Genomic DNA, 27,491 nt, shown 5'->3' with positions numbered 1-27,491 from the left:
CACTTTTATGATATTTCATATTTATTTTCAATCATGAATTATCTGGAAGTACATAATATTCATTGTCTATAAGACTAATTTACAGTTTATACATATTTATAAAAATAAAATATTTTACAAATATAAAGTTGAAATAATCCTAATATAACAATACACCCTGATCGGGAGGACTACAACGATTAATGTTTGTAGCTAAGATGAAGATTTATTATACACAAACTGCAATATACAGGTAGGCAATCAAATACAAAGGCACTATTTAACAATGGAATATTCTTCTGGAATAAAAGCTGTACTCGAATTGGTTACAAATATCTATTTATTTCACCACATGACTAGACTACATTTATCACATGCCTACTAGGTCTTGTTTTTCTTCATATTGATAGAATTTTTTTTTTTTTTTTAATTTCCTCTTCATATTGTGTACATATTACATTATACCTAACATTACTACTAAAGATTTTTTATTATTTTTTAAATGTTGAAAATTTAATTCAATATATTAAACAAATTTAACTTGTACATTTGTAGTACTACAAATGAAATGCAACTATAATGTTTTATTGTGGTGAAATAACTATATGTAACATAATTGTTCACACATGGTAACATATGTACCATCTTCATAAATTGGAGTGTTTCAACTTTAAACCTCTAATGTACAAAGATGTCGGACATTTTCTAGAAGGGTTTTAATATTATCAAGTATGTTTTACACTGCAAACATTATGACCAAGTGCAATATTAACACAGACTACTGGCTAATTAATACAGAAAATAAGTCATAAGCATGTGAGACGGAAGATCAGGGCAAACATTATGGAGTCATTCTGCCAAAATGAGCTGACATGAAAATATTTCAGTGTAATTCCATCATTCTACTCCCAATGTTAGCTGTAATCATCCATGTAAAACTGTATAGATATTCTTTTTGAACCCTATAGGCTATAGCTGTTTGGTAGATATGCAAATAGGAATAAATGTTGACCTGATTCAGCATTTTCATTTTAATTCTGGCAAACATCTGCCTCAAAATTGGGAGTCCATGTTCCTATGAAAAAGGTTTGGTTAAATAAAATTTCTAAAAAGCAAATACCTGTAGGTTGTAATAAAAGCAATGTGAATATATAATATTCAACAACTAAAAACTACAAACTGTTGTTGGATACTGCATTAACAATGAATCAACTAATCTGACGCATACTAGTATTATTTAAAGGCCAGGACCAAGATTTTCAAAGCTATCTATGATACCATAAAACCATTGTAGGCTATGACATCACTGGCATGCATTGTAGTGATGTCGCAGACTACCACAGTTTTAGGTTATCTAGTCATGTTTTTGCCCAGTATCTTAAACCAGTTTCAAACAACAAGGTTCCTTTTCGTTTGTTACCACCCTTCTATCTTGCCCTTGAGTGAAAATGGAAACCATCTATAAAAGGTGCAAATACAGGTGGACACATGATGGATTCCAGAAATTTAAACAAAGTTCCAAATGACCTTACATTGAGCAATGATACCAAATGCATGTATATGAAAGCCATCTATTAAATGATTCCAAGGGTTAAAGGCAACTGTAAAAACTAACTAAACATTATAACAAAGTTCCAAATGACCTTACATTGAGCAATGATACCAAATGCATGTATATGAAAGCCATCTATTAAATGATTCCAAGGGTTAAAGGCAACTGTAAAAACTAACTAAACATTATAACAAAGCCATCTATTAAATGATTCCAAGGGTTAAAGGCAACTGTAAAAACTAACTAAACATTATAACAAAGTTCCAAATTACATGGACCTTGTCCTGGTGTTACAAAAATATGAAACAAAAACATCCATTAATGCAGTTTTGAGAAATTTAAATACATTTTTAAAACCCTACAAATTCCAACACAAATGCAAACCTGATAATATATGAATTTATATTATGAATTTTAAACTGACTTTAAATAAATGTTGATTACATGTACACAACTGGACATCGTGATGGATAATGCCATTCTGTCGAACAGGAGCCATTTTAAACTATAGCAAGAATAAACTAATCAACACATTTTGATGAGATTTTCAAAATGGATACAATATTACATGCTGGTCAATAAAAGTAAAAAAGTAAAATGGATGGAATAATGTCATGAGTTAAAAATAAATAATCACAGAATATACATTAACAAAAGTTAACATGCTGCCAAATGTACACAGTAGTTCTGGACAAAAATGATGGATGTATTGTTAGGTACTGTCAAATCTAAAAAGACTACGTATTATATTCACACAAATATGATTGCTATAAATGTGTGTCAAATCAAGCTAGTAAATGAATAATTGTCATCCGATATTCAAACATATACTGATTAAAGATCTGAGGCCAATTTCTCAAAACACATTTACATCTGCAATTAGCAGTTATATCAGGCACACATAAATTTACATATGTTTGGCATCTATTTTACACAGAAAATGACATCATTACGGAAGATGGAGTCCTGTAAGGACAAAAGAAAATTAAATATGTGTACTTCAAACTATATTTCTTGTACTTTTAATAGTAAGAACTGCAGGGCTTGACCTTAGCGGTAGACCGGTGTATTTTTGCTACTCATTTCCCCCTCGGGCTACCAAATATCTAAACCTGGTAGTTTGCCAGGCTACTAACTCTCTTTTTTGCACATCCAGTTACCCCACAATCAATAAGACACTTGTGTCTTTGTGAGTGTGTCTCTGTATGTATGTGTGTGCATGTGTCTGTATGTGCGTGTCTGTATTTAAATAAAAATAAATGATTTTGCTTTTCTCTCTCTTTTTTTAAATTTATTAAAATTATGGGGCTACCCATTTTTACTGAGGGCTTCCAGATTTCATAACCTGGTAGCCCAGGAGGCTATCATTAAAAAACGTTACGGTCGAGGCCCGAGTTACTGTGGTTTAGTCGTAGATTTACGTTTACATACAAAACTAGGCTTACGATGTTTTGTGAAATTGGGCCCAGCAGGTCAAGCCAGGTGTTCAAATGTTTAAACACTTGGTAGCAGTATCATATGCTATAGCAGTCTCAAGGTGCAACTCTGGTCTTCAATCTACACGATTACTGACTGGTGATTAAAAACACCTTCATTATCAACACCCATGTCGCTGCTAACAAACACTAAAATGGCTACCATACTCGCTTTCATTTTATAGCAACTCCAATTTCACTGAACACACATTTTTTAAACTTTAAGAATAAAACCCTAAAATGTAGTCTGGCATTTGTTCCAGATTTTCGTTTTTATGTAAAAAAAACTATTTGGGATAAATAAAACCATTAAAGCCACAGACGATTGTTTTAAAGCATGTATTTTTCCTGTGTTACATAAAATGCATTTTGAGCTAGTACAAACATTGCGACAATCAGAAACACATTGAATATTTAATATTTTAAGCAAAAACTTGTAAACAATGTGCAAGTTAATAGTAAAAACAAAAAAATAACTGGGACATCAATGTGTACATGGATGTGCTATCCCATCCACCAGGGACCAATGACTGGGACATTAATCTCATCCACTTAAACGAGGGACTGGGACATCAAAGATAGTTGTACATGTATGTGATATCCCATCCAAGGAAAAATGCATATAAAAGATCCCTTGCTGCTATCCACAAGTAGCACTGGTGGCAGCAGTAGCTCCACTTGTGCATATGCAGTGTGGACATGGATGTTGACGCAGACACATTATGTGTGTGTGTCCATTAATGTGGTCAGCAAAAACGTATCCACTGCCGTACGCCGAACCACACTCCACACTCGACAAATGGACAGTCTTTTATGTTATTTCACTGTGTGGGGTTTTAGCCACATCCAATTCCTTATACACAAGTTAAGCCTGTCAAGAGTTTGACAGAGAAGCACACATTAATGTATTTGTTGAATGCATTAATAGGATTATAAATTTGAGCAATGTGATTTATCCGTGAACGTCAGTTATCTAGATCCGTGAACGTCAGTTATCTAGAACGAGGAACAATGAAAATAAATAAGCAACATTTTTCACTAGTGAATCAGATTAGTACATCTAGAAATCTACTTGTCCATCAATATTTTGACTTGTCCAAATAAATCGCTTGTTTAATTCATGTGCAAGGACAATGTTTTTGATTGCTCAAAATGAAACTGTATTGAAAAATGTAGGAAAACCTCCAAGCACATTTTCTCTTGTCGTGACAAAAGGACAAGTGTTTATTTCCAACACTTACAAAATGTAGGTCTGGGTGATAAAGTAATAACAGAACCATGAAAAGTAGGTCACCGTGACCTAGGACTGTTACATAACATACTGTCATCCCAAGCTGTACTTGCATGCACGGTCTGAAGGTCCTGCATGAATTAGTATGGAAGATATGTGGAAAATACTTTCTTCTGATTGCAGTACTAAACAAATTAGAAAAGTAGGTCACCATTATCCCAAGTTGTACTTGTGTGCAACAACTGATGGATTAATAAAGAAGATATGGCCCTTTAATGCCAGTAATTTGTGAAAACTAGGTCAGCACAATCTCTTAAAAATAAATTTAAATAAAAACCTCTTAATTACAAATATTTCTAACACTATTAATCATGGCACACTTCACAAATTAAAAAATATTAAATAACAACATTGTTTCGAGTATACATAATTCAGGAGACAGTGGTTCAAACGTTATTTAGCTTAACCAGTTGTTAACAGAAATGTCCATTACCAAGGACTGAATCAATACAAATATAATAATTGAAGACATTGAAACTTGATTTAGAACAATCAAACACATAAATACATAATAAAATTTAAAGTTTATTTTGTATTTGTGCACAAATGATTAAAACAAAAATATTAAACTGAGCCAGGGTTAGAGTTAACTATGCTTTGAACAATGGGGCACAGGTCTTCATATTTACCGTGAGACTAAATAATAAAATTTAATCTGTATCAGCTTAAGTGTGCTCCACTCTTAAATGAAAAACCAGTGAGATTTATTTTTTTGTTACCAACACTATGTGACATAACAAACATTGCTGCCAAAATATTTCCGTCTCAAAATGCTAAATACACATGCACACACACACACACACACACACACACGCACGCACATGTACACACGCACGCATACACACACGCTGCATTTTGTTAAATGTGTAAGATTTTTTTACAAAAAGCATCAGCACAGAAACTGTCTTAATTTTAGGATTGGATAAAAATAAATTATAATGTTCCTCTTAAAATGCCAAATAGAACTTGGCGGTATACCATATATAGGTATCATGTCAATACTGATTTACTGTACCAAGCAAATAATAAAATACAGAAATTGTGGTATTGAAAAATGTTTTACACCATTAGTAAAGCACTAACAATATATCTGACGAACACAAAATAGCTGAAAAGAAGAGTGAGATGATGGCCTTGTATGGAATTTAATTCTATTTAGATGAAATTAGCGACTGAGACTTAACTCGGGCATGCATTTAAAGCAGAGTATACTGAAAATACCACACGATATCAGTATCAGTATTGCATCAATACCGAATATCGTACCGATCCCGAGGTAAATCAACCCAAAAATACCAATACCAAAACTGAAATTTCAATACCGCCCAGCTCTAATGCCAAACACATGAGCGTGAGCAATATTACCTATATTAATTCATTAATGTTGACAGTTCTAAGAATAAACCCCACTTAAATATAACATTTTGAAAAGAAGACATTTTTATGGGGTGGGATGATGATGTGAGCATTATTTGATTTTTTCCACTTGTACTACTGTAATGAAGGACATAAAATTTGGCATTACATAACTATTATTAATCATCCCCATAAAAACATCTTACCTTTTAATAAACACGTATACTGTCCATATTTCACTACTGACCCATAAGTAAAATAAATTATGCAAAAAAAAAAAAAAAAAAACGTAATTTTTTTTAGTGTTGCCTCTTTGTCTCATAGTTAAAAAAAAAAAGCAAAAAAAAAAGCAATTGAACACCTGAATACATACGAGTTCAGATTATTCTTAAAACAATAAATAAATTAACAATACATACAGGATTATAAATAAATAAATAAATAACTTTCATCAAAATAATCACAGCTGTTAAGTATGAAGGGTGGCCGCCGACACTTGTTTCAGTGTTTTATGTTGCCGACTGTGAATGCCGTCGTTTGTTGCAGATTCCGTTGATGGTGGTGACGGTTTCACCAAGTAACGACTCGAATATCGTGTCGGTAAGCTGCATCTTGATGGCCACCTCGTCCTCATCATAGTTCACCCAGTTGGCCTCCTCCTCCCGGAGTTCCTGAACCAAAATGTTATCCACGTGGTCCTTCTTCTTACGAATGTTCCACTTGTTCAGCGTCTTGTCCCTCTTGTGAGTGCCAAGGATTTCACTGACCGCATTTTGCACTACTGGCTGTAAAATATCAATTGTGGTAGGTGGAGACAAGCCTTTGTAGTATTTCTGCTGTTTCTGCTTCGGCTTTTGCCAAGCTGGTGGGTCGACCTCATTTTCATCTTTGTAAATGTCTTGGATGATCTCCCCTGTCAAATTGAACAACAGCTGTTTGTAGACGTGCCGACTCTTCGACTCCAATGTGTCCCCACTGTCTTCAGTAGAGAAATAAGAATCAGTTGGTTCAACCTGGTCCATCGATTCACCACAACGTCTTCTATTCCAAAATATGCTGACAGCACTTGCCACAATTTCGTCAATTTCGGCCCTGTCATGGGGAACAGCATAAAATATTTCCTCGGACACCTTCCGGTCATTTTCATCACCTACAATAATAAATTTGATAATTTGATACTTGTACACAGATATGTTTAAATAAAAGTTTTAGGTCATAGACCACTATTAAATATTTTTAACATTAAGTATATGAATATGTGATTAATTTTTTTTTTTTTTTTAATATTACATTGTTAGAATTATACAAACTGTAATATTGCTAAGCACACTATATGATTATATAGCTAAAAAAAACAATCAATATAGACTTACCATTAAAACAGATTTCTAAAAAAATTGTTAATGTTATTTATAACATGTTTGTCATCATTTGTTGTGACAAATCAACAGTTACTGTAGTCTATGTCTTCCAAGTGACCAAACTTGTTAAACCCCCCCCCCCCATATAGTTCATGTATTTACTGAAAGAAAAAAAGGAAAGAAAAGAAAGAAAAAGAAAAGAAAGAAAAAGAAAGAAAGAAAAAGAAAAGAGAAAAAGAAAGAAAAAAAGAGAGAAAGAAAGAAAGAAATGGCAAATCATGGTAGAAAAATGTGGATGGTCAAGACTCCTTTCTTACTAGTTTACTAATAAAAATATACCACACACTAAAGCTAAAAAAGCTGCTGCAAGGTAAAAGAATAACAGTGCTATTATAGTACATTTCAACCCAAAAAACTGTTTGTTCAACTGTCAAAGTTTTGAAGAACAACAAATAAGAGACAGATTTACGACTGGTTTTATGATCATGTCTTCCACTTACTGCCAGGGTAAGGTGGCGGAGGCTTGTGGTCAAATCCCAGGTCATCATCGAAAAACTCTCCGTCTTCTATCCCAAGGAGTCCATCCAAGTCCTTCCCCAGCTGTACTTGTTCATACTACAAATAAGATAGTTACATTATACACAAGCTACAAATACACATCTAAATTAGTTACCTCACATAAAATACAAATATACAACTTGAATTAAATAGTAACTTACATCATACAAGATACTAATACATAACTAAACATTAAATAGCAATATTACACAAGCTATAAATACACACCTAAATTAGTTACCTCACATAAAATACAAATATACAACTTGAATTAAATAGTAACTTACATCATACAAGATACTAATACACAACTAAACATTAAATAGCAACATTACACAAGCTATAAATACACACCTAAATTAGTTACCTCACATAAAATACAAATATACAATTAAGACTTATTTAATTGCAAGATACCAATACACAACTCAGAGAAAAAGAAGGAAGTACATGGAGTATACAGTAGAAGAATTTAGGCCATCCCATTGGCTGTTGGGATGTTCGGACTAGACTACTAGCCGTATGGAGGGAGTGCACTTGTTTGAGGACAGGTGATGTTGAAAAGAAAAGCTATATTATACAAAAAAATCCTAACTATAACTATACCGACTGTCAAATATATATTTTACCTGGTGGTTTTCAGGTGAGCTTCTACACAATAATGACTGTCAGATATATATTTTACCTGGTGACTGTCAGATATATATTTTACCTGGTAACTGTCAGATATATATTTTACCTGGTGGCTGTCAGATATATATTTTACCTGGTGGTTTTCAGGTGAGCTTCTACAACAATAATGACTATCATATATATTTTACCTGGTGGCTGTCAGATATATATCTTACCGGGTGGCTGTCAGATATATATCTTACCTGGTGGCTGTCAGATATATATGTTACCTGGTGGCTGTCAGATATATATTTTACCTGGTGGCTGTCAGATATACATTTTACCTGGTGGCTGTCATATATATATCGTACCTGGTGGCTGTCAGATATATTTTACCTGGTGGCTGTCAGATATATATTTTACCTGGTGGCTGTCAGATATATTTTACCTGGTGGCTGTCAGATATATATCTTACCTGGTGGCTGTCAGATATATATTTTACCTGGTGGCTGTCAGATATATTTTACCTGGTGGCCGTCAGATATATATCTTACCTGGTGGCTGTCAGATATATATTTTACCTGGTGGCTGTCAGATACATTTTACCTGGTGGCTGTCAGATATATATCTTACCTGGTGGCTGTTAGATATATATTTTACCTGGTGGTTTTCAGATATATATTTTACCTGGTGGCTGTCAGATATATATTATACCTGGTGGCTGTCAGATATATATTTTACCTGGTGGTTTTCAGATATATATTTTACCTGGTGGTTTTCAGGTGAGGCTCCTGGGACTGGGGAAACTGGTCTTATGACTGGTGTCTCCAGAACGCCATTACTAGATGAGTGTTCGTTTGTTTGTACTGGTAACAAAGCACTTCCATCACTGCCCTGCACTGAACTGACAGCATGAGGAAACTGATGGTCATTGTTTATAGTACGAGCTAACAAACAACTGTTGGCTTTCTTCTCATCATCAATCTGTGTCCTCTGTTTCCGCCGTATTTCCATCATGTGACCTATAGCATCATCCATTAAATTGTGAGCCACCTTGTTCGATAGGTTATCAACTTTATGTTCCTTGCTTTGCACAGCATCAACTTCACATTCCTTGCTTTGCACAGCATCAACTTCGGGTTTTATGCTTTGCACAGCATCAACTTCGGGTTCTATGCTTTGCACCGTATCAACTTCATGTTCTTTGCTTTTCACAGCATCAACTTCGTGTTCCTTGCTTTGTACAGTCTCGGTCTCAACAATCTCCCGCTTGGGCATTTTTGGCTTGGGTAACGTAGGTGGAGGGACCTTTTTAACAGGAGACACTTTTTCATTAATTTTACCAAACGTTTCAAAGCATTCATTTAAAAGAGATTCTGTCAATTCATTTGTAATATTTTCAGCAATATTATACTTTCTTGCTATTTCGTCTTGCTTTGTCTTCTGTTTTTCAGGACTAAGGTCATTAACTGTTGAATCAAACAATTCCACATTTTTGGCAGCACCTTCAATAACTCTGTCAAGGTCGCTGTCTGTGGCAGCAGAAATATCAGTCACTGAATCATCAAGACTCTTAACCGATACGTTGTCGATATGTTTGTCGTCGTTTCCTTGTAAGAGGTGTGAGATATCACTGCCTGGAACGAGGACACCATGCTGAGGTTTACAGGAGAAATACTGAACTCCATCTTTAGACCCATCAGTATCTCCTTCCTCACCATCCAACTCCACTCCAGCCCAAATCCCTGGAGCGAAGTCCACTTTACCTTTGAAGAGCAACCGTCCACATTTCTGGCCCCACACAAGAACACGATCTTCTATGGCGAAGTCTGCCAAGGGATCCGTGAGCAGCAGAACACTGTCTTCTTCCTGGCCCAGCAGCCCACCAAGAAGGTCATCCAGGTCCTTGCTCAGCATGTCCTGTTTCTGAATGCTGGAAGATTTCTTTTCAGAAAGAGACGGTAAGCTTGCCGAGATCTGCTCGCTAATATCATCATTTGTCGGTAAACCTGTATTTCCGGCCGACTTCTTCGACACAGCTGCTGCTGAAGGTGGCGGCGTCTGTTCCGAATCAAGACTCAACAGTTCATCTTCAAACATTTCGCTGTAATTGTTGCTGCCCATTGACCGCTCACTCGACAGTCTCGACAACGTGCCCTTGCCCTGAGATTCGCTTTCACTGTCCGATTCCACAGCATCTGCTACAGAAGGTTTCTCACTAACTTTGTCCACAGTTTCACCTGGTGTGGTCCGAAGATCAAAGAAGGGAGCATCGCTGGGTGGTTCGACCGACTTGGACACTGTTTGTTCTACAGCTTCAGACACGTCAGTGTCTACATCCAGGCTCTTTGATTTTGCAGCGGTATGCTCATCATCATGTTGTGGAACCTTCTCTGGAGCAGGTGACACGGCAGTTGTTACTTCTGGCCGATGCAGACTGAGCTGAACCGACTGTGACCGAGTGTGTTCAGACAGCACACTGTCAGTCTGGGAGACTTCTTCAATGATTTCGCTCACACTGTTCTCTGTCTTCTCCTCTTTTGAGACGTGTTTCTTTTCAGGTGCAGGTGATTTATCAGACTCACTTCCCTCAGAAATGCGATTCAGATACGAGGATTTCACAGGGGTGTTATCTTCCACACCAGCAAAAAGCTTCAATTCTGCAAAAAGAAGAATTTTTTTTAATAATAAACACATTAGAACTTGGATGATGCCATCAGTAAAAAATAACGCTATATCTTCTACCACTACTTTGTAAGAATGTACATTTAGGTGGTTGTTTAGAATCAGGGGCCTAATTCACAAAGCTCTCTAAAGCTCTCTTAAGCAACATCACATCGTTCTTGCAAGTCTTTTTGCAAAGCTCTATTAAGCTCTCTTAAGCAACATCACATTGTTATTACAAGTCTTTTTGCAAAGCTCTATTAAGCTCTCTTAACCAATATCACATTGTTATTACAAGTCTTTTTGCAAAGCTCTATTAAGCTCTCTTAAGCAACATCACATTGACCGTGCAAGTCTTTTTTTTACATTGCACTGCTAGTTCGAAAAATGGCAATATACTGTACATACACTGACTATCGATAGCAATAATAAAACAGTTTATCCTCAGTGCTTCTAGATTATGGTAGCCCCACTCCCATGGCTAGTGATATTCAGGGTTCGGCTTGTAAATAACTACTGTTGACATGCCCGATGGCTAGTGAATTTTGGGGTCAAATGTAGGAGTTTAGTCTATTTTTGTAAATATAAATAACCTGCTCCCACCCCTACCCCCCAGTGTTAGTGTTGTTAAGCTCTATCTGCCTATTTAGGTGACAAATCCGATTATTACTATTATTTAATAAAATAACTTAAAAGTAAAATTGGGCTGCTGAAGTTTTAATCGTGAAGTTTTAATCATGGCTAGTAAATTTTTAAAATCACCAATCCCATGGCTAGTGAATTTTATAAAAATTCTAGAAGCCCTGTTATTCTGCAAACACTATTTCTATTGGCCGATTATAATAACCAATTAAAACAAAGTCATAAACATATACTCACAGATTATGACTTTTGACGTCACTCATGTGACTTCACATGCATAGCTACATTACAAAATTGATCATTTGACCTCTAGGTCATCATACAATGTAGCTGAAATAACAGAAATAACAGCCTTTCCCCTTAATGTTTAGGAACTAAAGGATAAAAATAATAATTATAGTCCGTCTCATCCTTTCTACAAAAATATTTTTTGTAAATAATTTTAGTTTTGTTTGACATAAGAAGAAAAGTAAAAGTGTTTTGGAAATAACAAAAAATTGTCCAATTTAGAAAACAATCAGCTCAGAAATAAATAAGTGGTAGTAAATTCCATAGCATGATAAAAGGCATTCTTTGCGGGACGGACTATAGTTAATGACGTAGGCTATCGGCTTTATCCTGTTCAAGCCGAATAGGAATTTCCCATTCTTACCTTCACAGGATAAAGTGGGTATCCTACATCATTAACTAGCTATTCTCTATATAACCCACCTCTGACGTCCAACAGTGCCGGTGATGTTTGGTTCGAGTCTGTCTCCTCTAACCCAGAAGAGTTCCCGCCACTCTCTAAATCGAGCTGCGACTTGGTGGGTGAGACATCAGGCTGAACGCGGCTCGTCTTGACAAGGATCTTCGGCTGTTTGATCATCGGCTTTACCACCGACTTGACAAAGTCCTGCTCCAGGTCAGACTGTTCAGACTTCAGCTTACCAATGTAGCTGTCGTAAGCCTGAGGACACAACATAACAAGTAAAACATGCTGTTGTTAACGGGGTTTGGTATATACTATATATACAGTAAATAAACAAAATACATTTGGTAATAATAAAACTCTTCAAAATGACATGTCAGAAAACCTTCAGCTGACCAATGTAGCTGTCATAACCCTGGACATAACAAAATTAGTTAAAGTTTTAGAATGGAAAAGCACCTCATCTCCGAGTTTTAAAATGAAGAATAATAAATTTTTATGTGACCTAAATTAGAGAGGATAGCCAAAAAATATCAAGATATGACAAATGAAAAAAAAAAGAAGTTAAAAAGTTTGTTTTGTTTAACGACATTTCTAGAGCACATTGATTTATTAATCATTGACTATTGGATGTCAAACATTTGGTAACTTTGATATTTAGTCTTAGAAAAGAAACCCACTACATTTTTCCATTAGTAGCAAGGGATCTTTTATATGCACTATCCCATAAACATCAATAATTTCAGTTTTGCTTATGTAATTTGCAATAATACTGGTCAAGATAAAAATATAACAGTAACACTTACCTATAGTGAAAAAAGATGTCTATCCCAATAGAGAATAAAATTAAACTTCATTAATTTGTGACGCCTTTTAGAGACAACTATTTCTGATTATAGGTCAGACCCTATTCTAGCTGGCGAAATGAAGGGTTTTTTTGCTGAAAGTATGCTCAAGTTGCAGGGTTATTAGCAGTAGTGAGAAGTCGAACTTGCCATAAAATTCTGGACCTAGTCCAATTTCAAAAACAAAATTGTGAAATTTGGAGAACACCCTCATTGTCACATACACAGTCTTCACACCGAGTAAAATGAAGGTGACCTGAAGATGACTCTTCTTAAATGATGTCAGACGAGCAATCACACAAAGTTTGAAATGAAATTCATTAAACATTATATCGCAAGGATATCAATGTGCAGCTCTCCTAATACTGTTCTAGACAAGTGTAGAGGGGAGTGCAGTTTTAGTTATGACTCGACCAATGTATTCACAAACTGTATATAAAAACAGAACATCTCTGCTATTTCTAAAACACTTTTCTGTTTCATTTTTACATCAAATAATACTGAAATTACTGACATGAAACATCTGTAATGGTGGCTGTTACAGAGTATAGTTACCACCTCAGCTTAACACGTGATTAGTGTTTTTTAGCATGCAGTTCATGTGTCATTAATCATTTAAAACTAGTCTGTTCCACCCTCCTACAAAATGTTTTTTGTAAATAACTTCAGTTTAATTTGACATAAGAAGAAAAGTAAAAGTGTTTTGCCAAAAAAAATTAAAAAATAATATTTTTGTGTGCAATTTAGAAAACAATCGCTTCAGAAATAAATAACTTGTAGTAAATTCCAGTGTATGAAAAAAGGCAATCCCTGACTATAGATATTGTTTATAATAACCATGACAACGCTAACCTCTATTTGCTTTTTCAAGGCTTCCTCGTGAGCTTTCATCTTATCCTTTTGTTTCTTCTTGCGCTCACGTTTTAAAATATCAACTTCTTTCTTTCTTCGAATGAGCTCATCACTGAGTTGTCGGATTCGTACCTCGTAGTCACTGGCATCAGACAGTGTTTCTGGATAAAATATAATAAAATATATTCTTAGATCAGGCTTCCGGATTCCTGAGGCAATCACAGCTATTGATGCACATCCTTTATGACACTTGCCATAATTCCTAGTTAACTGTATTTAACTGGTGGCTATTCATGGCTATACTTCTTTAACTCTGTGGCTTCAAAAAGAAAACAAGTCTATTTACATTCAATTGGTAAATACTTAATAGTCTCTCAAGAGGGAGGGAGAAGTGTGGAATATATTACAAAGTATTATGGAAACAGAAAATGTCTAAAAAACACATCCCATATTTATTTTGACAGAAAATGCTGATTAACACAAGCACACATTACAAATAGCTGCATATTAACATAAATATACATACAGTGGTGGAAATACTGAAGCTCCAACGTTTTTTCCCCTCGGTCAACATCCCCACAGGCCGGGAGATTTGTTTGTCTGTTGTCCGGTTGGTTCGGCAAATATTTAGGTTTAAGTTCACATATTAGTTTGTGTCAATTATGTTTGGTCCAGCAGTTTTTTATTTCGGGCTGGCAGAATTTGTAACTTCGCGGACTGAATGTCCAGCACAAATTTTTAGCCAATTTTGACCCCTGTATAGCCTCATGCACATAAATATATTTATAAATCCTGCTAGGAGCAGCAGGAAGGCAGGAATATAAAATGGCGACAGTAAAGTTTGTTTTATTTAACGACGCCACTAGAGCACATTGATTTTTTATCTTATCATCGGCTATTGGACGTCAAACATATGGTCATTTTGACACTGTTTTGAAGAGGAAACCCGCTGTCGCCACATAGGCTACTCTTTTTTCGACAGGCAGCAAGGGATCTTTTATTTGCGCTTCCCACAGGCAGGATAGCACAAACTATGGCCTTTGTTGAACCAGTTATGGATCACTGGTCGGTGCAAGTGGTTTACACCTACCCATTGAGCCTTGCGGAGCACTCACTCAGGGTTTGGAGTCGGTATCTGGATTAAAAATTCCATGCCTCGACTGGGATCCGAACCCAGTACCTACCAGCCTGTAGACCGATGGCCTGCCACGACGCCACCGAGGCCGGTAAAATGGCGACAGAGAAGAAAGTGAGTAAAGAAGGGTCTTCAAGACAACTATATTCAACTTTTTTCATGTGCTTGAAGTGTGATACATATACAGAATTTCACATACATTGTTTTTGCTTCCTATTTACTGCATAGGTTTATTTTGCGCAAGAATATATACAACAAGACCATGTGGTGGTTGAGTGGAATGTTCTTGTGCAAAATAAACAAGTGCAATAAATATGTAGTGAAAACAATGCATGTGAAGTTCTGTATTTATTACATACCTTATTTTATGTTTTACAAAAATGGTTGTTAATTTAACATCATAACAACACTTTCTTAAATCTATGATCAATACTCCTTTCATGGATTTATTTAACGTTAAGAATCATACTCTCCGGCAGCCTTGTGTAATGTTTCAAATATGATGAAAATGTCTTTACCACTATAGTAAAATTGAATAGGTATTAAAGATTAGAATTTGGAAAATGCTATGATTAACTCAACTAAAATTCTAACTACAGTCTCTGCTAGTAAGGTTTTCATTAATATTTTTTACAAGATAGATGTAAGTATACCAGTGTGGGATATCGAGTCCTCAGATTCGCTCTCAGACCCTGCTTTGTGGAAGAATGGTGACGGTAAAGGTGAACTTCCTGCCGGCATCAGCTTCCTGCGGACAGGCGACTTCTTATGGCTCACGTTGGTTGATGTGTCGCCCTCAAATGTGTCGTTCTCATACCCATCGACCGAGGCAGCCACAGAAGTCACCTCGTGAGATAACGGCATTCTAAATGAGATCGCGAATGAATGAATGAATGAATGAATGAATGAGTGAATGAATGAGTGAATGAGTGAATGAATGAGTGAATGAATGAGTGAATGAATGAGTGAATGAATGAGTGAATGAACGAGTGAATGACTGTTTAACAACACCCCAGCACAAATATACATATTGGCTATTGGGTGTCACAAAAGGTAAGTATATAATTATGTATACCGAGTTCAGGAATGCTCTCAGTATTGTTAATGCTCTCAGTATTGTTAATGCTCTCAGTATTGTTAATGATCTCAGGATTGTTAATGCTCTCAGTATTTTTAATGATCTCAGTATTGTTACTACAGAAAGGCAAAAAACAGTTACTGTGGATATGGTATAGACCAAAATTATTTTGATCCAAAATATTTCGAAAACATAGTCATAGTTAATCTATGATTTACAGAAGTATGATGTATGGTTGAAGATAGCTCATAATCAAGTCCATAGTATTACTTTTGAATATGTAATGTAATTTGAATTCCATGTTTTTTTTACATGATTAGTTGTAAAACAATTTATTTTGTACAAAACTAAGTTATTTTGTAATACTGTATGAATAGCTTAATTATGAGCAGCGTAATTTATTTCTGTTGATCAAATGAAGTGAAAACTACTCAATTTAAAGGGCATACACCACATATTGCAAGATTCAAAATGTAAAAGTTAACCAATAGATGTATTTATCAACAGTTTGGGAGATACAAATTTCAAATTAAAGAAGCACCACACAATTTTAACATCTCTCTCACCTCTTCTCCGGACTTGCTGTTATGGAGATGTCTTCACTTTCGTTAGACTTGCTAGATATCTCCTCTGGAATTGATCCGTCACTCACACTGGTAGCAGGGGACTCCAAGTCCAACTTCTTCCCATCTGTTTTCAAAACGTCCAACTTGTTCAGCTCCGAGCCCAGCCGTGATGGTGAACCATGCTTAGACAACGAATCACCAATGTGCTCTGAGATTTCATCCTTTGAAACTGTAAAAAGATATACGTTGTGATCAATACAGTGGAACCTCTCAAAACCGGACACTCAGTATGTTAGTTGTTAATGTTGAATTAGTAAATGTTGTATATTGTTTAAAATTGTTTCTATTAATGTATGAAAGAATGTGAAAATTCCCGCATTCACCTACTGATAGAAAAAGCCTAACGGCCGAATGGATGTTCCCCTAATTGGGCATATTAATTTCCTGAAGAAAGAGCTTGATATTATTTCACAGTATTTTAAATTAATAAAATTATGATTTACTTGGAATTATAAACCACTTTCCACAATAACACGCTACACTGTTCTTACAATGTGTAATACTTGCATGAACGTAAAAAATTATTACATTCAGTTTTATAAACTAACATAGCATAGTTGGTTGATCTTTTGTAGTTCATTACAATAAAATTCTGCTGCAACAATCAACAATTCCTTGTAACCTTTACACTGACACAAACCTTTTTTCTGTTCTCTGGGGGTTCTTCCCCATCATTACAATGAAATTCTGCTACAATAATCAACTTTGTAATCAACTTATAACCTTTGATCAAATGTAGTTTACACTGACACAAACCTTTCTTCTCTTCTCTGGGGGTTCTTGCCCTTCTCGATGGTGGTCGTTCTTGATTCTTAGTGTGGCCATAACCAGCAGCTTTTGAAGACCAGTGTTCAGCCTTCTGCTCCAGAGCAATAATATTTAGTTCTTCCTCGTCAAGTCTCTTCTTCCAAGCCAAAAGATCCTCCGCATTTTTCCGTCGATCGAAGAGAATGTGTTCACGGGCGGTCAGGTATCTGTAAAACATGAGACAGCTCATATAAACCACAGATACTCTGACACTCGCCAAGTTTGTAAACTGCGAATTTTAAAAGCAATTGGCAAAATTTATTTTAATTGACAGTACATCATATAATGGCATTAATCCTACAATAACTTAGGCACGGATTCCACCACTAAGCTAAATACTGACACTAATAACTGTCAGACAAAGGCTTACATAACAACTATATTATATTACTAATCAATATTTTAATGAGTAAATTCTATCAAATGGTTACACCAAACCAGGCAAAACAATCTGAGTATGACATACATGTCATGGTAAGAAACTTACTTCTGATCAAGTCTAAGTTTTTGTTGTTTTGCTATTTTGAGTTTGTCTCCCCTGACTTTGTGACCAGACGTCTTATCATTATACACTTCCGAGTCAGACTTGCATTCTGTAAAACATCATTGTAAGAAAACAAATATATATATATATATATATATACTTCAGAAAATAATATATTCCACAATTAGACTTGAATAATAATATAATAATTAATATCTTCTAACATCTATTTCAAATTAATAGATATTAAAATATCAGATATATTTTTTTAAGTATGAAAATAAAAAAGAAATATGTAACTAAAAGTTAGTTTGTTTTGTTTAACAACACCACTAGAGCAGACTGATTTATTTATCATCGGCTATTGGATGTCAAACAGTTGGTAATTCTGACGTAGTTTTACAGATGAAACTGCTACCATTAGTAGTAAAGGATCTTTTATATACACCATCTCACAGACAGGATAGCACATACCACGGCTTTTGATATACCGGTTGTGCCGCACTGGCTGCAACAAGAAATAGCCCAATTGGTATGGTAAATGAGTAACAAACACAAGGTGAACAGTCAAATAGTTACAAAATGAATGCATTAATTACTTGTAACTATAGAAGACAAGATACGTGCTTTTTTCTAAACTGGAAACAAAATATTAATTTAGAGCCAAGACATGGTAAAACAGGCATTCTATTTATGTAGGATTAAAACAATAAAATAGAATTGCTAGAATTGACACAAAAAACATTTCTATTACCAAAAATAACACAAACCTTTGAATTCTACTACAGAAAATAACACTAACCTTTGAATTCTACTACAGAAAATAACACAAACCTTTGAATTCTACTACAGAAAATAACACAAACCTTTGAATTCTACTACAGAAAATAAAACTAACCATTGAATTCTACTACAGAAAATAACACAAACATTTGAATTCTACTACAGAAAATAACACAAACCTTTGAATTCTACTACAGAAAATAACACTAACCGTAGTATTCTACTACAGAAAATAACACAAACCTTTGAATTCTACTACAGAAAATAACACTAACCGTTGAATTCTACTACAGAAAATAATACAAACCTTTTATGTAGTTTTCTCCAACATCCTCGTCAAACTGAAAATCAATAAGTTGTTGGTTTGTTAATATAATAAATTTCTACAGGTCTATTTTATCAGTGGCATAATATTATAGTACAAATGTATATTATAATTTATCCTATAACTTACCCATGATATCCATGTCATAAACCCATGTGATAATTTTAGTGTATTAACCCGGTTAATGGTATGCTAATTTGCAAGGTCTCTAGGTAATGTGTTGCTGTGAATGGGTCATTTGCTTACAAGCAAACAAGACCTGTGTACCTGAGTGTAACGTTTTCATATTACCGATGGTGGCGACTTTAGTACTGTAATTTACTGTGTGTGTTATAGAATAAATAGAATTCACTACTCGTGTTTTTTAATATGTAAAATATCAACCTCATCTAGTTAATCGGTATTTGTCTCGGTAGAGACTAACAAATACCGATTAACTCGGTTGATATTTTCCATTATTAAAAAATACTTGTGTCAAATCCTCTATATGTAATGATCTATTATAATAATATTAATGAAGAATGAACCTTAAATAAATATTTTTTACGAGCCTAAGACTCAAATATTAAAAGAATGCAAAGATATTAATTTTACTTAATTTTACCCAAAATTATTTCAAATTTTTAGAAAACTGTAACTTGGTTCACATCATTTTAACCAATTATTTTGTTACACAAATTATATTTGCATAGCAAATAAGAATATTATCATCCTGAAGTTTGTAACGTTTAATATTAGAATGTAAAGGTTCACTGTGTAACCAATTGGAAGTTTGCGTGAATTTAAAGTTGCATAACCGCCATACGAACAGAACGACAGTTTACGTGAAATACTGTGCCCTGTATAGAAACTACAATCATCATAGACCTCATTAAGCATGTATATTGTGTACATCAATTTGTAACAGAACATGCCTCAATACTTTTAGGGGTTTTGGCTGGCCATCTAATTTGCACGTGTATCTGTGCTATGTATTTCCCCTTTAATTTGTTTCATAAGTAGTGTAGTGTTCCTGCAGTTGATAATGTACTGAAATTGAACCCCATATTGTTTGAACAGACAAACGGTAACAAATCACGGTTGATAAAATGCTTGTTTTTCACCTACTGGATGGGAGAAAAATAATCCTCCATTATGTATCCATGTAGGACAAGGCTATTCCACCCTCGGGTACATAATATGATGTCAGGGACTCGACAAGCCTCATCCCTGACAACAAATTATGTACCCGAGGGTGGAATAGCCCTGTCCCACATGGACACATATGAAGGATTCTTTTAGTAGAAGTTTTTACAACTTACTGCACTGACTTCATCCTCGGTGTGGACTTCTTGAGGCCGAGACAGACGACCGGCGGGAACCGTTCCATGCAGCTTCACGTCCTGCACACACACAAACAAAATAGTGCATGTCAATTAACATACATAATATGACAAGAAAACAACCAATTCAAATTATTGTTAAATTACACTAATTTTCTTAATTTCATCAGCCATGGGACAATATTGAAAAATTGTGGATAAATCGCTGATCTGTCATCAAGATTCATGTCTGCCATTTACAGAAATTTGCTAGGATTTTTTAAATACACATTTAGTATCAAGATCATTTTCAAAATGAAAAAACAAATTGTTACAAGGCTAGCTCTGGGTGATCAGAAAATTTTGCCAAATTATCCCCCAAAAAGTAAAACCTATAGCTATTTTCCAACAAAATGTCAATTATTACACAATTTATTTTCGCCAAAAATTAAAATAAAATTCACCAGTTGTTCTGAAAATTCACAATTGGCGAATTTGGCGAGTGGCAGAGCAAGCCCTGTGTTATTAAATAGCCTCACCTGTTTGGAAACGTGTTTCTTTGTCATCTGTTCATGCTGTTTCAACATGAGCTGGTGTTCTTTGTTAGCCAGTTCGTTAGCTTCTTGAAGTCTATGAATCTCGGCCTGAAACAAGTCACACATGTCAAATTTAAACACCCAGGAAATGATAGCGAACATAAAATATTAGCGAAATTAGTGAGGCCATAAAAAAAGAGACAAGACAAATCAGGGTCCATATTTTCGGAAACATTTTAGTGCTATGAAATCATAAAATCATAAGCTATGACGTCACCATGCTGTCTGCTGTAGTGACATCATAACCTACGATAATCTTACAACTTAGAACTAGGATAACTTCAAAAATCCCTAGCCAGGGTTTTACAAAGCAATCTTAGTGCTAATATCACTGTACATCCATAAGGTAGCTATGTGCTTACAGTACATCTTAGCAGTAAGATCTCTTCATAAAACAGTGTCCAGATCTTTTCACCCTTACACTAACCTCTTGTTCCTTCTGTATCTTCTTTATAATTTTTTCCTGCTTTAGGATTTTGGGATAGGCATCGTCAAGACCCTTCTTCTTGTGGTTTTGTTTCTGCTGCCTGATCCAGGCCAGTTCAGCCTTGGTCTTCTCTTTCAGCGCCTTCTCCCGCAGTCGCAGCACGGCCGCCTGGTGCTCAGTCCGCAGCAGGTCGTCGTGCATGAACTGGCGAACCATTTCCGCGGTGAACTTCTTAAAGCTGTCCTCGCCAACAAACAACGAGGAAATGTCACCCACAGATTGATTCACGGACACTGAAAGAAAAATGATTGCTTTTTTTTAAATTTTATGTGAATTAATTCTCCATGACTAAAACAAAAATCATTGCTTTGACCTCAAAAAAACTAAATCATTGCTTTTTGTAACTTCAATGAATTCTCACCAACTAAAGCAAAAATCATTGCTTTTTGTAACTTTACATCAATGAATTCTCACCAACTAAAGCGAAAACCATTTGCTTTTTGTATTTTTACATCAATGAATTATCACCAATTAAATTAAAATCATTGCTTTTTGTAACTTTATCTCAATGAATTCTCCCCGACTAAAACACAAATCATTGCTTTTTGTGCCTTTATGTCTATGAATTCTCACAAATTAAACAAATATCATTGCCTTTTGTAACTTACCATTGTGAATTATCTCCGACTAAAACAAAAATCATTGCTTTTTCTAATTTTATCTCACCTAGAGATTAATGAATTCTCCCCACTCAAACAAAAATAATCTTCGACATGTGTATAAAAATGTCTTCAATTTTGAAATCTTACATTCATCTGCGGGAAGACTTTGCTCAGACTTTCTCTTTTTCACATCTTTGCGATGACTTTCCGACGGAAGAACTTGCCAGAATGATTCATCCTCTGTCAAAGATTCCTCGTTACCTGATGGAGAAAAGTCTTCACCTAAAACAGTGTCAACACCATTTACAAAACCAACATATACTTTTATATCAAGGCAAATGTTATATTTAATTTGAATGTTACTTTCAACACTTTATTAAACACAAACATTATTAAAATTTTTTTTACCAATGATCTTTATGACATTAGTTGACATGCAAGTTTGTTCAAAATCTAAAATACATTATTGTACATTATATTTGTTTAATATTAGAAACACACTACAAATTATTAGTTTGTTTAAAAGCAGGAAAACACGACTTAAGGTTCAATGTGGCAGTTTGCTTAAAATCAGGAAAAGTCAACTTATTGTTAAATGTGACAATTTGTTTAAAATCAGGAAAAGTCAACTTATTGTTCACTATAACAGTTTGTTTGAAATCAGGAAAAATCTACTTATTGTTCACTGTGACAGTTTGTTTGAAATCAGGAAAAGTCTACTTATTGTTCACTATGACAGTTTGTTTGAAATCAGGAAAAGTCTACTTATTGTTCAATGTGACAGTTTGTTTTGAAATCAGGAAAAGTCTACTTGTTGTTCAATGTGACAGTTTGTTTTTAAATCAGGAAAAGTCTACTTATTGTTCACTATGACAGTTTGTTTGAAATCAGGAAGTCTACTTATTGTTCAATGTGACCTCCTCACCATGAATATCCTCAGAAATACTCTCTGCCTTGGAAGGGTCAAGGCCGTCCACGTCACTCACAGTTCTGATGGAAGATTCTGTATCCGTGTCATTAATGGAGTCATCGGCCGTCTTCACGCTGGCCACCTGTGAATTCCTGCTTTAAATAAACAAACTTTGTTAACAGTTGGTCTTTGTTAAAACTCTCAGTTTATCTCATACAATGAATCTAAGTGGATGAACAATCATCTGATATGTGTTATCAGGTAATAACAAACTGCTCATACAAATTATTCTAAGTTATGGAGGTTAATAATTTCTGTATTAATATCGTTTATGTATCAACATGAAAACAATTATTGATGTCCGGCATACATAGGACCAGATGTATTACAACATCAAAACAGGGGTGATTTAGCTCAGTTGGTTGAGTGCTCACTTGAGGTGCTTGTATCACAGGATCGAACCACATCAGTGGATCCATTCAATTGATCGTGTTTTTTCCTACCAGTGCAGAACAGCTGGTCAAAGACTGTGGTATGTGCTTTCCTGTCTATGGGAAAGTGCATAGAAAAGATCCCTTGCTGCATAAGTGAAAATGTAGTGGGTTTGCAAAGAATTACCAAATGTTTGACATCCAATAGCTAATGATTAATTAATCAATATGCTTTAGTGGTGTCGTTAAAGAAAACAAACTTTAACGTTACTTTACCAGACGAAAACAACCCGATTACCCTATAGCTACAGGGCTTGAACTTAACAATGGCAATTGCCGAAGCTGCAATACGGACTGTCCCAGGTCAGGTGCTTTACTGATGGCAATTTTATTGGCACTGGATAAAAATAATAGCCGACGGTTGAGCACATAATTTTTTTTGTTTATTTGTTGCAAGAGATACAGATTTTAAAATTGCTGTTTGGCAGGTTCAAAACTGCCTTACGTGAGCATTTTGCTTATGGCAAAAATGTTTTTAAATGGCCTTAGGTAAACAATTCTTAAGTTCAAGCCCTGAAACTAAGTTAAAATTTGTTTTTGTTTTACACCACCATTAGAGCACAATGATTTATTAATCATCGGCTATTGGATGTCAAACATTTGGTAATTATGACAAAGAGTCTTAGAGAGGAAACCCGCTACATTTTTCCATTGGTCATGGTCATAGGGTTTAACGTGCACATTCAGAGCAAGCTGTATCCATTAACAGCAAGGGATCTTTTATATGCACCATCCCACAGACAAGATAGCATATACCACGCCCTTTGACATTCCAGGCTGGAATGAGAAATAGCCCATTGGGCCGACTGACACAGATTGATCCTAGACCAACCGTGCATCGGATGAAAAACTCTTTACCACTGATGTAGCTTGAAATGTGACATCACAGTCTTACCTAGATACATCTGACATCTTGCTGTCACTGGTGGGTAGCGATGTCGTTCTCTTCTTTAACCGTGAACTCACTGAGCTGGTCACGTCCTCTCCCGACAGCCGGTCCATCGCGGTCTCGTCCTCGGTTCGGTGATCCAGTTTCCACGCCCGTGCGGTCTCGCGTATCGCTCGTCTTTTTATCAGTTCAATCTGATTTGTCGAAGACCCATGCGGCACTGAGTGCATGGAGGTAACTTTTTCAGCTTCAGTGGTTTCTTTCTGGACATTCTTTTTCAGCTGCTGCATGTCATGTTCATACGCCTGCTGTTTCGACTAAAAGGAGATTTCTTTCATTACTTTTGAGTGAATGCATTTTAAGACTAGTGAGGATTCCATTTAAAATCCACATTATTAGTAACTACTGCAACAATAGAACATTAGGTAATGAAAACACAAGAAACAATATGTTGCCATTCACTACTTATTAAATATTACACTACTATTTATTGCATTATGAAAAGAAAGAGAGAAATGTTTTATTTAACAACACCCTCAACAAATTTTAATTATGGTTATATGGTGTCAGACATAAGGTTAAAGGCCAAAGAGATAATTAGAGAGAAAACCAACTGTCACCACTCTATGGGCTACTGCATTATAAAAATATATATCTAAACTAATGCTGACTTCAGTGACAAAATATGTCATTGTTCAATCTGCTTACATTCGTTTATATTATTAGACAGACACATGTCAATGTATAAAAATGGATTAACATTCAAAGCAAGACTATTTAAATTAAAAGTGTCATATATTTTTCAGAGATGAAAGTGGGATATGAAAAAAAAATCAGGAAATTTTAATATTGGTGATTGGGTACCAAGATTGGTCTTAGGGTTAGGGTTTCACAATGGTCTAAAATACCATCAGCCGAAAACGTATCGTAAGTTTTGGCTGGAGAATACGAACATGTTTATACAACGTGAAAACCCGTAAACACTGTACAGATGATTAAAAATCCAGAATTCAAGATGTAGCCCAGTGATAAAGCAGTCGATCTAGGATCAATCTTCATTGGTGGCCAATTGAGCTATTTGACTATGTGTCAAAAATTACCAAATATTTGACATCTAATAGCCAATGATTAATAAATCAATGTGCTCTAGTGGTGTCGTTAAACAAAACAAAAAGAAGAAACAAATGTTTTATTTAATGACGCACTCAACACATTTTATTTACAGTTATATGGCATCAGACATATGGTTAAGGACCACACAGATTTTGAGAGGAAACCCGCTGTCGCCACTACATGGGCTACTCTTCCGATTAGCAGCAAGGGATCTTTTATTTGCGCTTCCCACAGGCAGGATAGCACAAACCATGGCCTTTGTTGAACTAGTTATGGATCACTAGTCGGTGCAAGTGGTTTACACCTACACATTGAGCCTTGCGGAGCACTCAACCAGGGTTTGGAGTCGGTATCTGAATTAAAAATCCCATGCCTCGACTGGGATCCGAACCCAGTACCTACCAGCCTGTAGACCGATGGTCTACCACGCGCCACAGAGGCCGGTCATTAAACAAAGACAAACTTTTAACTGCCTAGTTTGCCTATTACCTTGAGTATCTGAGCGAGTGAGACAGTTTCCTGCTGAGCCAGCGACACAGCGTGCGTTCGGTCAATGCCCAACAGCTGACGGAGCGACTCCTCCATGCTTTCTAGCTTGTTCAGCTCTGCCATCATCTTCTGCTCCAGACCACCAGGAGAATATTTCGTACTGTCACCTTCTGCTAAGTTTTCACCAACTGGCGGAACTCGCTCGTACTGAGAAACACACAGTGTTATAATTATATTAATCTATGGCCCATATATTCTAAGCTATTTTTACGTTACAAAATCATAAACCTGTCATGGGCTATGACATCACTACAGCAAACATTTTAGTAACATCATAGCCTACAATGGTTTTACAAAATCATAGCTCATCCTTGGTCACAAACATCCTGGGCCCATATTTTCAAGTTATCTTAGCTTTACCAAAATCATAGTGCTAAGATAGCTTCGAAAATATAGGCCCTGGTTATTAATGTAGAATTAAAAACAGTGGAATAATATGATGTTCAGTAACTGTTCTAATGAAATAGTACATTAGTACATGCTTTGCGAATTGAAAGTCTTTAAACATATAATATGGACACACTAAAAACTAATTTGTTGATTGTAAAATGCCTGGTGAGGTAAATTTTAATAAATAAAATGTTACATGGATACATTACCTGTTTTAAAGCGATGAAGTTGACACTACTATTTTGTATTTAATCCCCTTCAAGCAACAAATTATTTGATAATAAAACAGCTGTGTTCTGTTTTCAAGCTGTTAAATTTTTATCTGCAGCACGACAAGTAAAAAATTACCCAAGAATTGTGTTTGAACTTCATTTGAACATGACAAGTAAAATCTTATCCAGCAATGGTGTTTGAACTTTTCGTCTGAACATGACAAGTAAAAACTTACCCAGGAATGGTGTTTGAACTTTTTGTCTGAACATAACAAGAAAAAACTTACCCAGGAATGGTGTTTGAACTGTTCGTCTGAACATGTCAAGTAAAAACTTATCCAGGAATGGTGTTTGAACGGTTCGTCTGAACATGACAAGTAAAAACTTACCCAGGAATGGTGTTTGAACTTTTCGTTTGAACATAACAAGTAAAAACTTACCCAGAAATGGTGTTTGAAATGTTCATCTTCACTTGCAAGCGAGGAATCTGACTCGGTGGCCAGACCAGTTCGGAAACTTTTCACTTGTCGAGCAACTTGTGGCATTTTCTCTTCATCACTGAAAGAAAGAAAAATCAGTCGACATTAACACTTTTACCCTGCAGTTAATGCAAAATAAATAACTTTCAGAAATTCTATATAAACAGTTAAAGATCAAATCAGATATTATTAGAATTACTATCAGTGCCAACAGCTGTTAGCATACTTATGGAAGGAAGGAAAATGGTTTATTTAACGACGCACTCAACACATTTTATTTTACGGTTATATGGCATCGGACATATGGTTAAGGACCACACAGATATAGAGAGGAAAGCCGCTGTCACCACTTCATG

General features: G+C 35.4%; 1 protein-coding gene across 1 annotated transcript in view; it reads right to left on the bottom strand.

The window, feature by feature from the left end:
• Positions 1-27,491, bottom strand: part of LOC121383781 (centrosome-associated protein 350-like) — a 66,800-nt gene continuing 39,309 nt past the window's right edge. The window contains exons 19-36 of the mRNA XM_041513878.1: positions 27,097-27,214; positions 25,995-26,201; positions 24,399-24,709; positions 23,028-23,164; positions 22,250-22,384; positions 21,441-21,733; positions 20,957-21,061; positions 20,418-20,498; positions 19,099-19,132; positions 18,012-18,117; positions 17,474-17,691; positions 16,658-16,886; positions 15,667-15,878; positions 13,879-14,039; positions 12,202-12,439; positions 8,953-10,844; positions 7,515-7,629; positions 1-6,803 (exon numbers count right to left, since the gene is read on the bottom strand). Of these exons, the coding sequence (XP_041369812.1) occupies positions 6,163-6,803; positions 7,515-7,629; positions 8,953-10,844; positions 12,202-12,439; positions 13,879-14,039; positions 15,667-15,878; positions 16,658-16,886; positions 17,474-17,691; positions 18,012-18,117; positions 19,099-19,132; positions 20,418-20,498; positions 20,957-21,061; positions 21,441-21,733; positions 22,250-22,384; positions 23,028-23,164; positions 24,399-24,709; positions 25,995-26,201; positions 27,097-27,214 (5,233 nt within the window). The 3' untranslated portion in view covers positions 1-6,162. The remainder of the gene's footprint in view (positions 6,804-7,514; positions 7,630-8,952; positions 10,845-12,201; positions 12,440-13,878; positions 14,040-15,666; positions 15,879-16,657; positions 16,887-17,473; positions 17,692-18,011; positions 18,118-19,098; positions 19,133-20,417; positions 20,499-20,956; positions 21,062-21,440; positions 21,734-22,249; positions 22,385-23,027; positions 23,165-24,398; positions 24,710-25,994; positions 26,202-27,096; positions 27,215-27,491) is intronic.

Source organism: Gigantopelta aegis, chromosome 10 (genome assembly GCF_016097555.1).
Source record: "Gigantopelta aegis isolate Gae_Host chromosome 10, Gae_host_genome, whole genome shotgun sequence".
Classification (NCBI taxonomy): Eukaryota; Metazoa; Mollusca; class Gastropoda; order Neomphalida; family Peltospiridae; genus Gigantopelta; species Gigantopelta aegis.
Note: the sequence above shows the minus strand (reverse complement) of the source record. Positions and strands in the feature narration are given on the sequence as shown.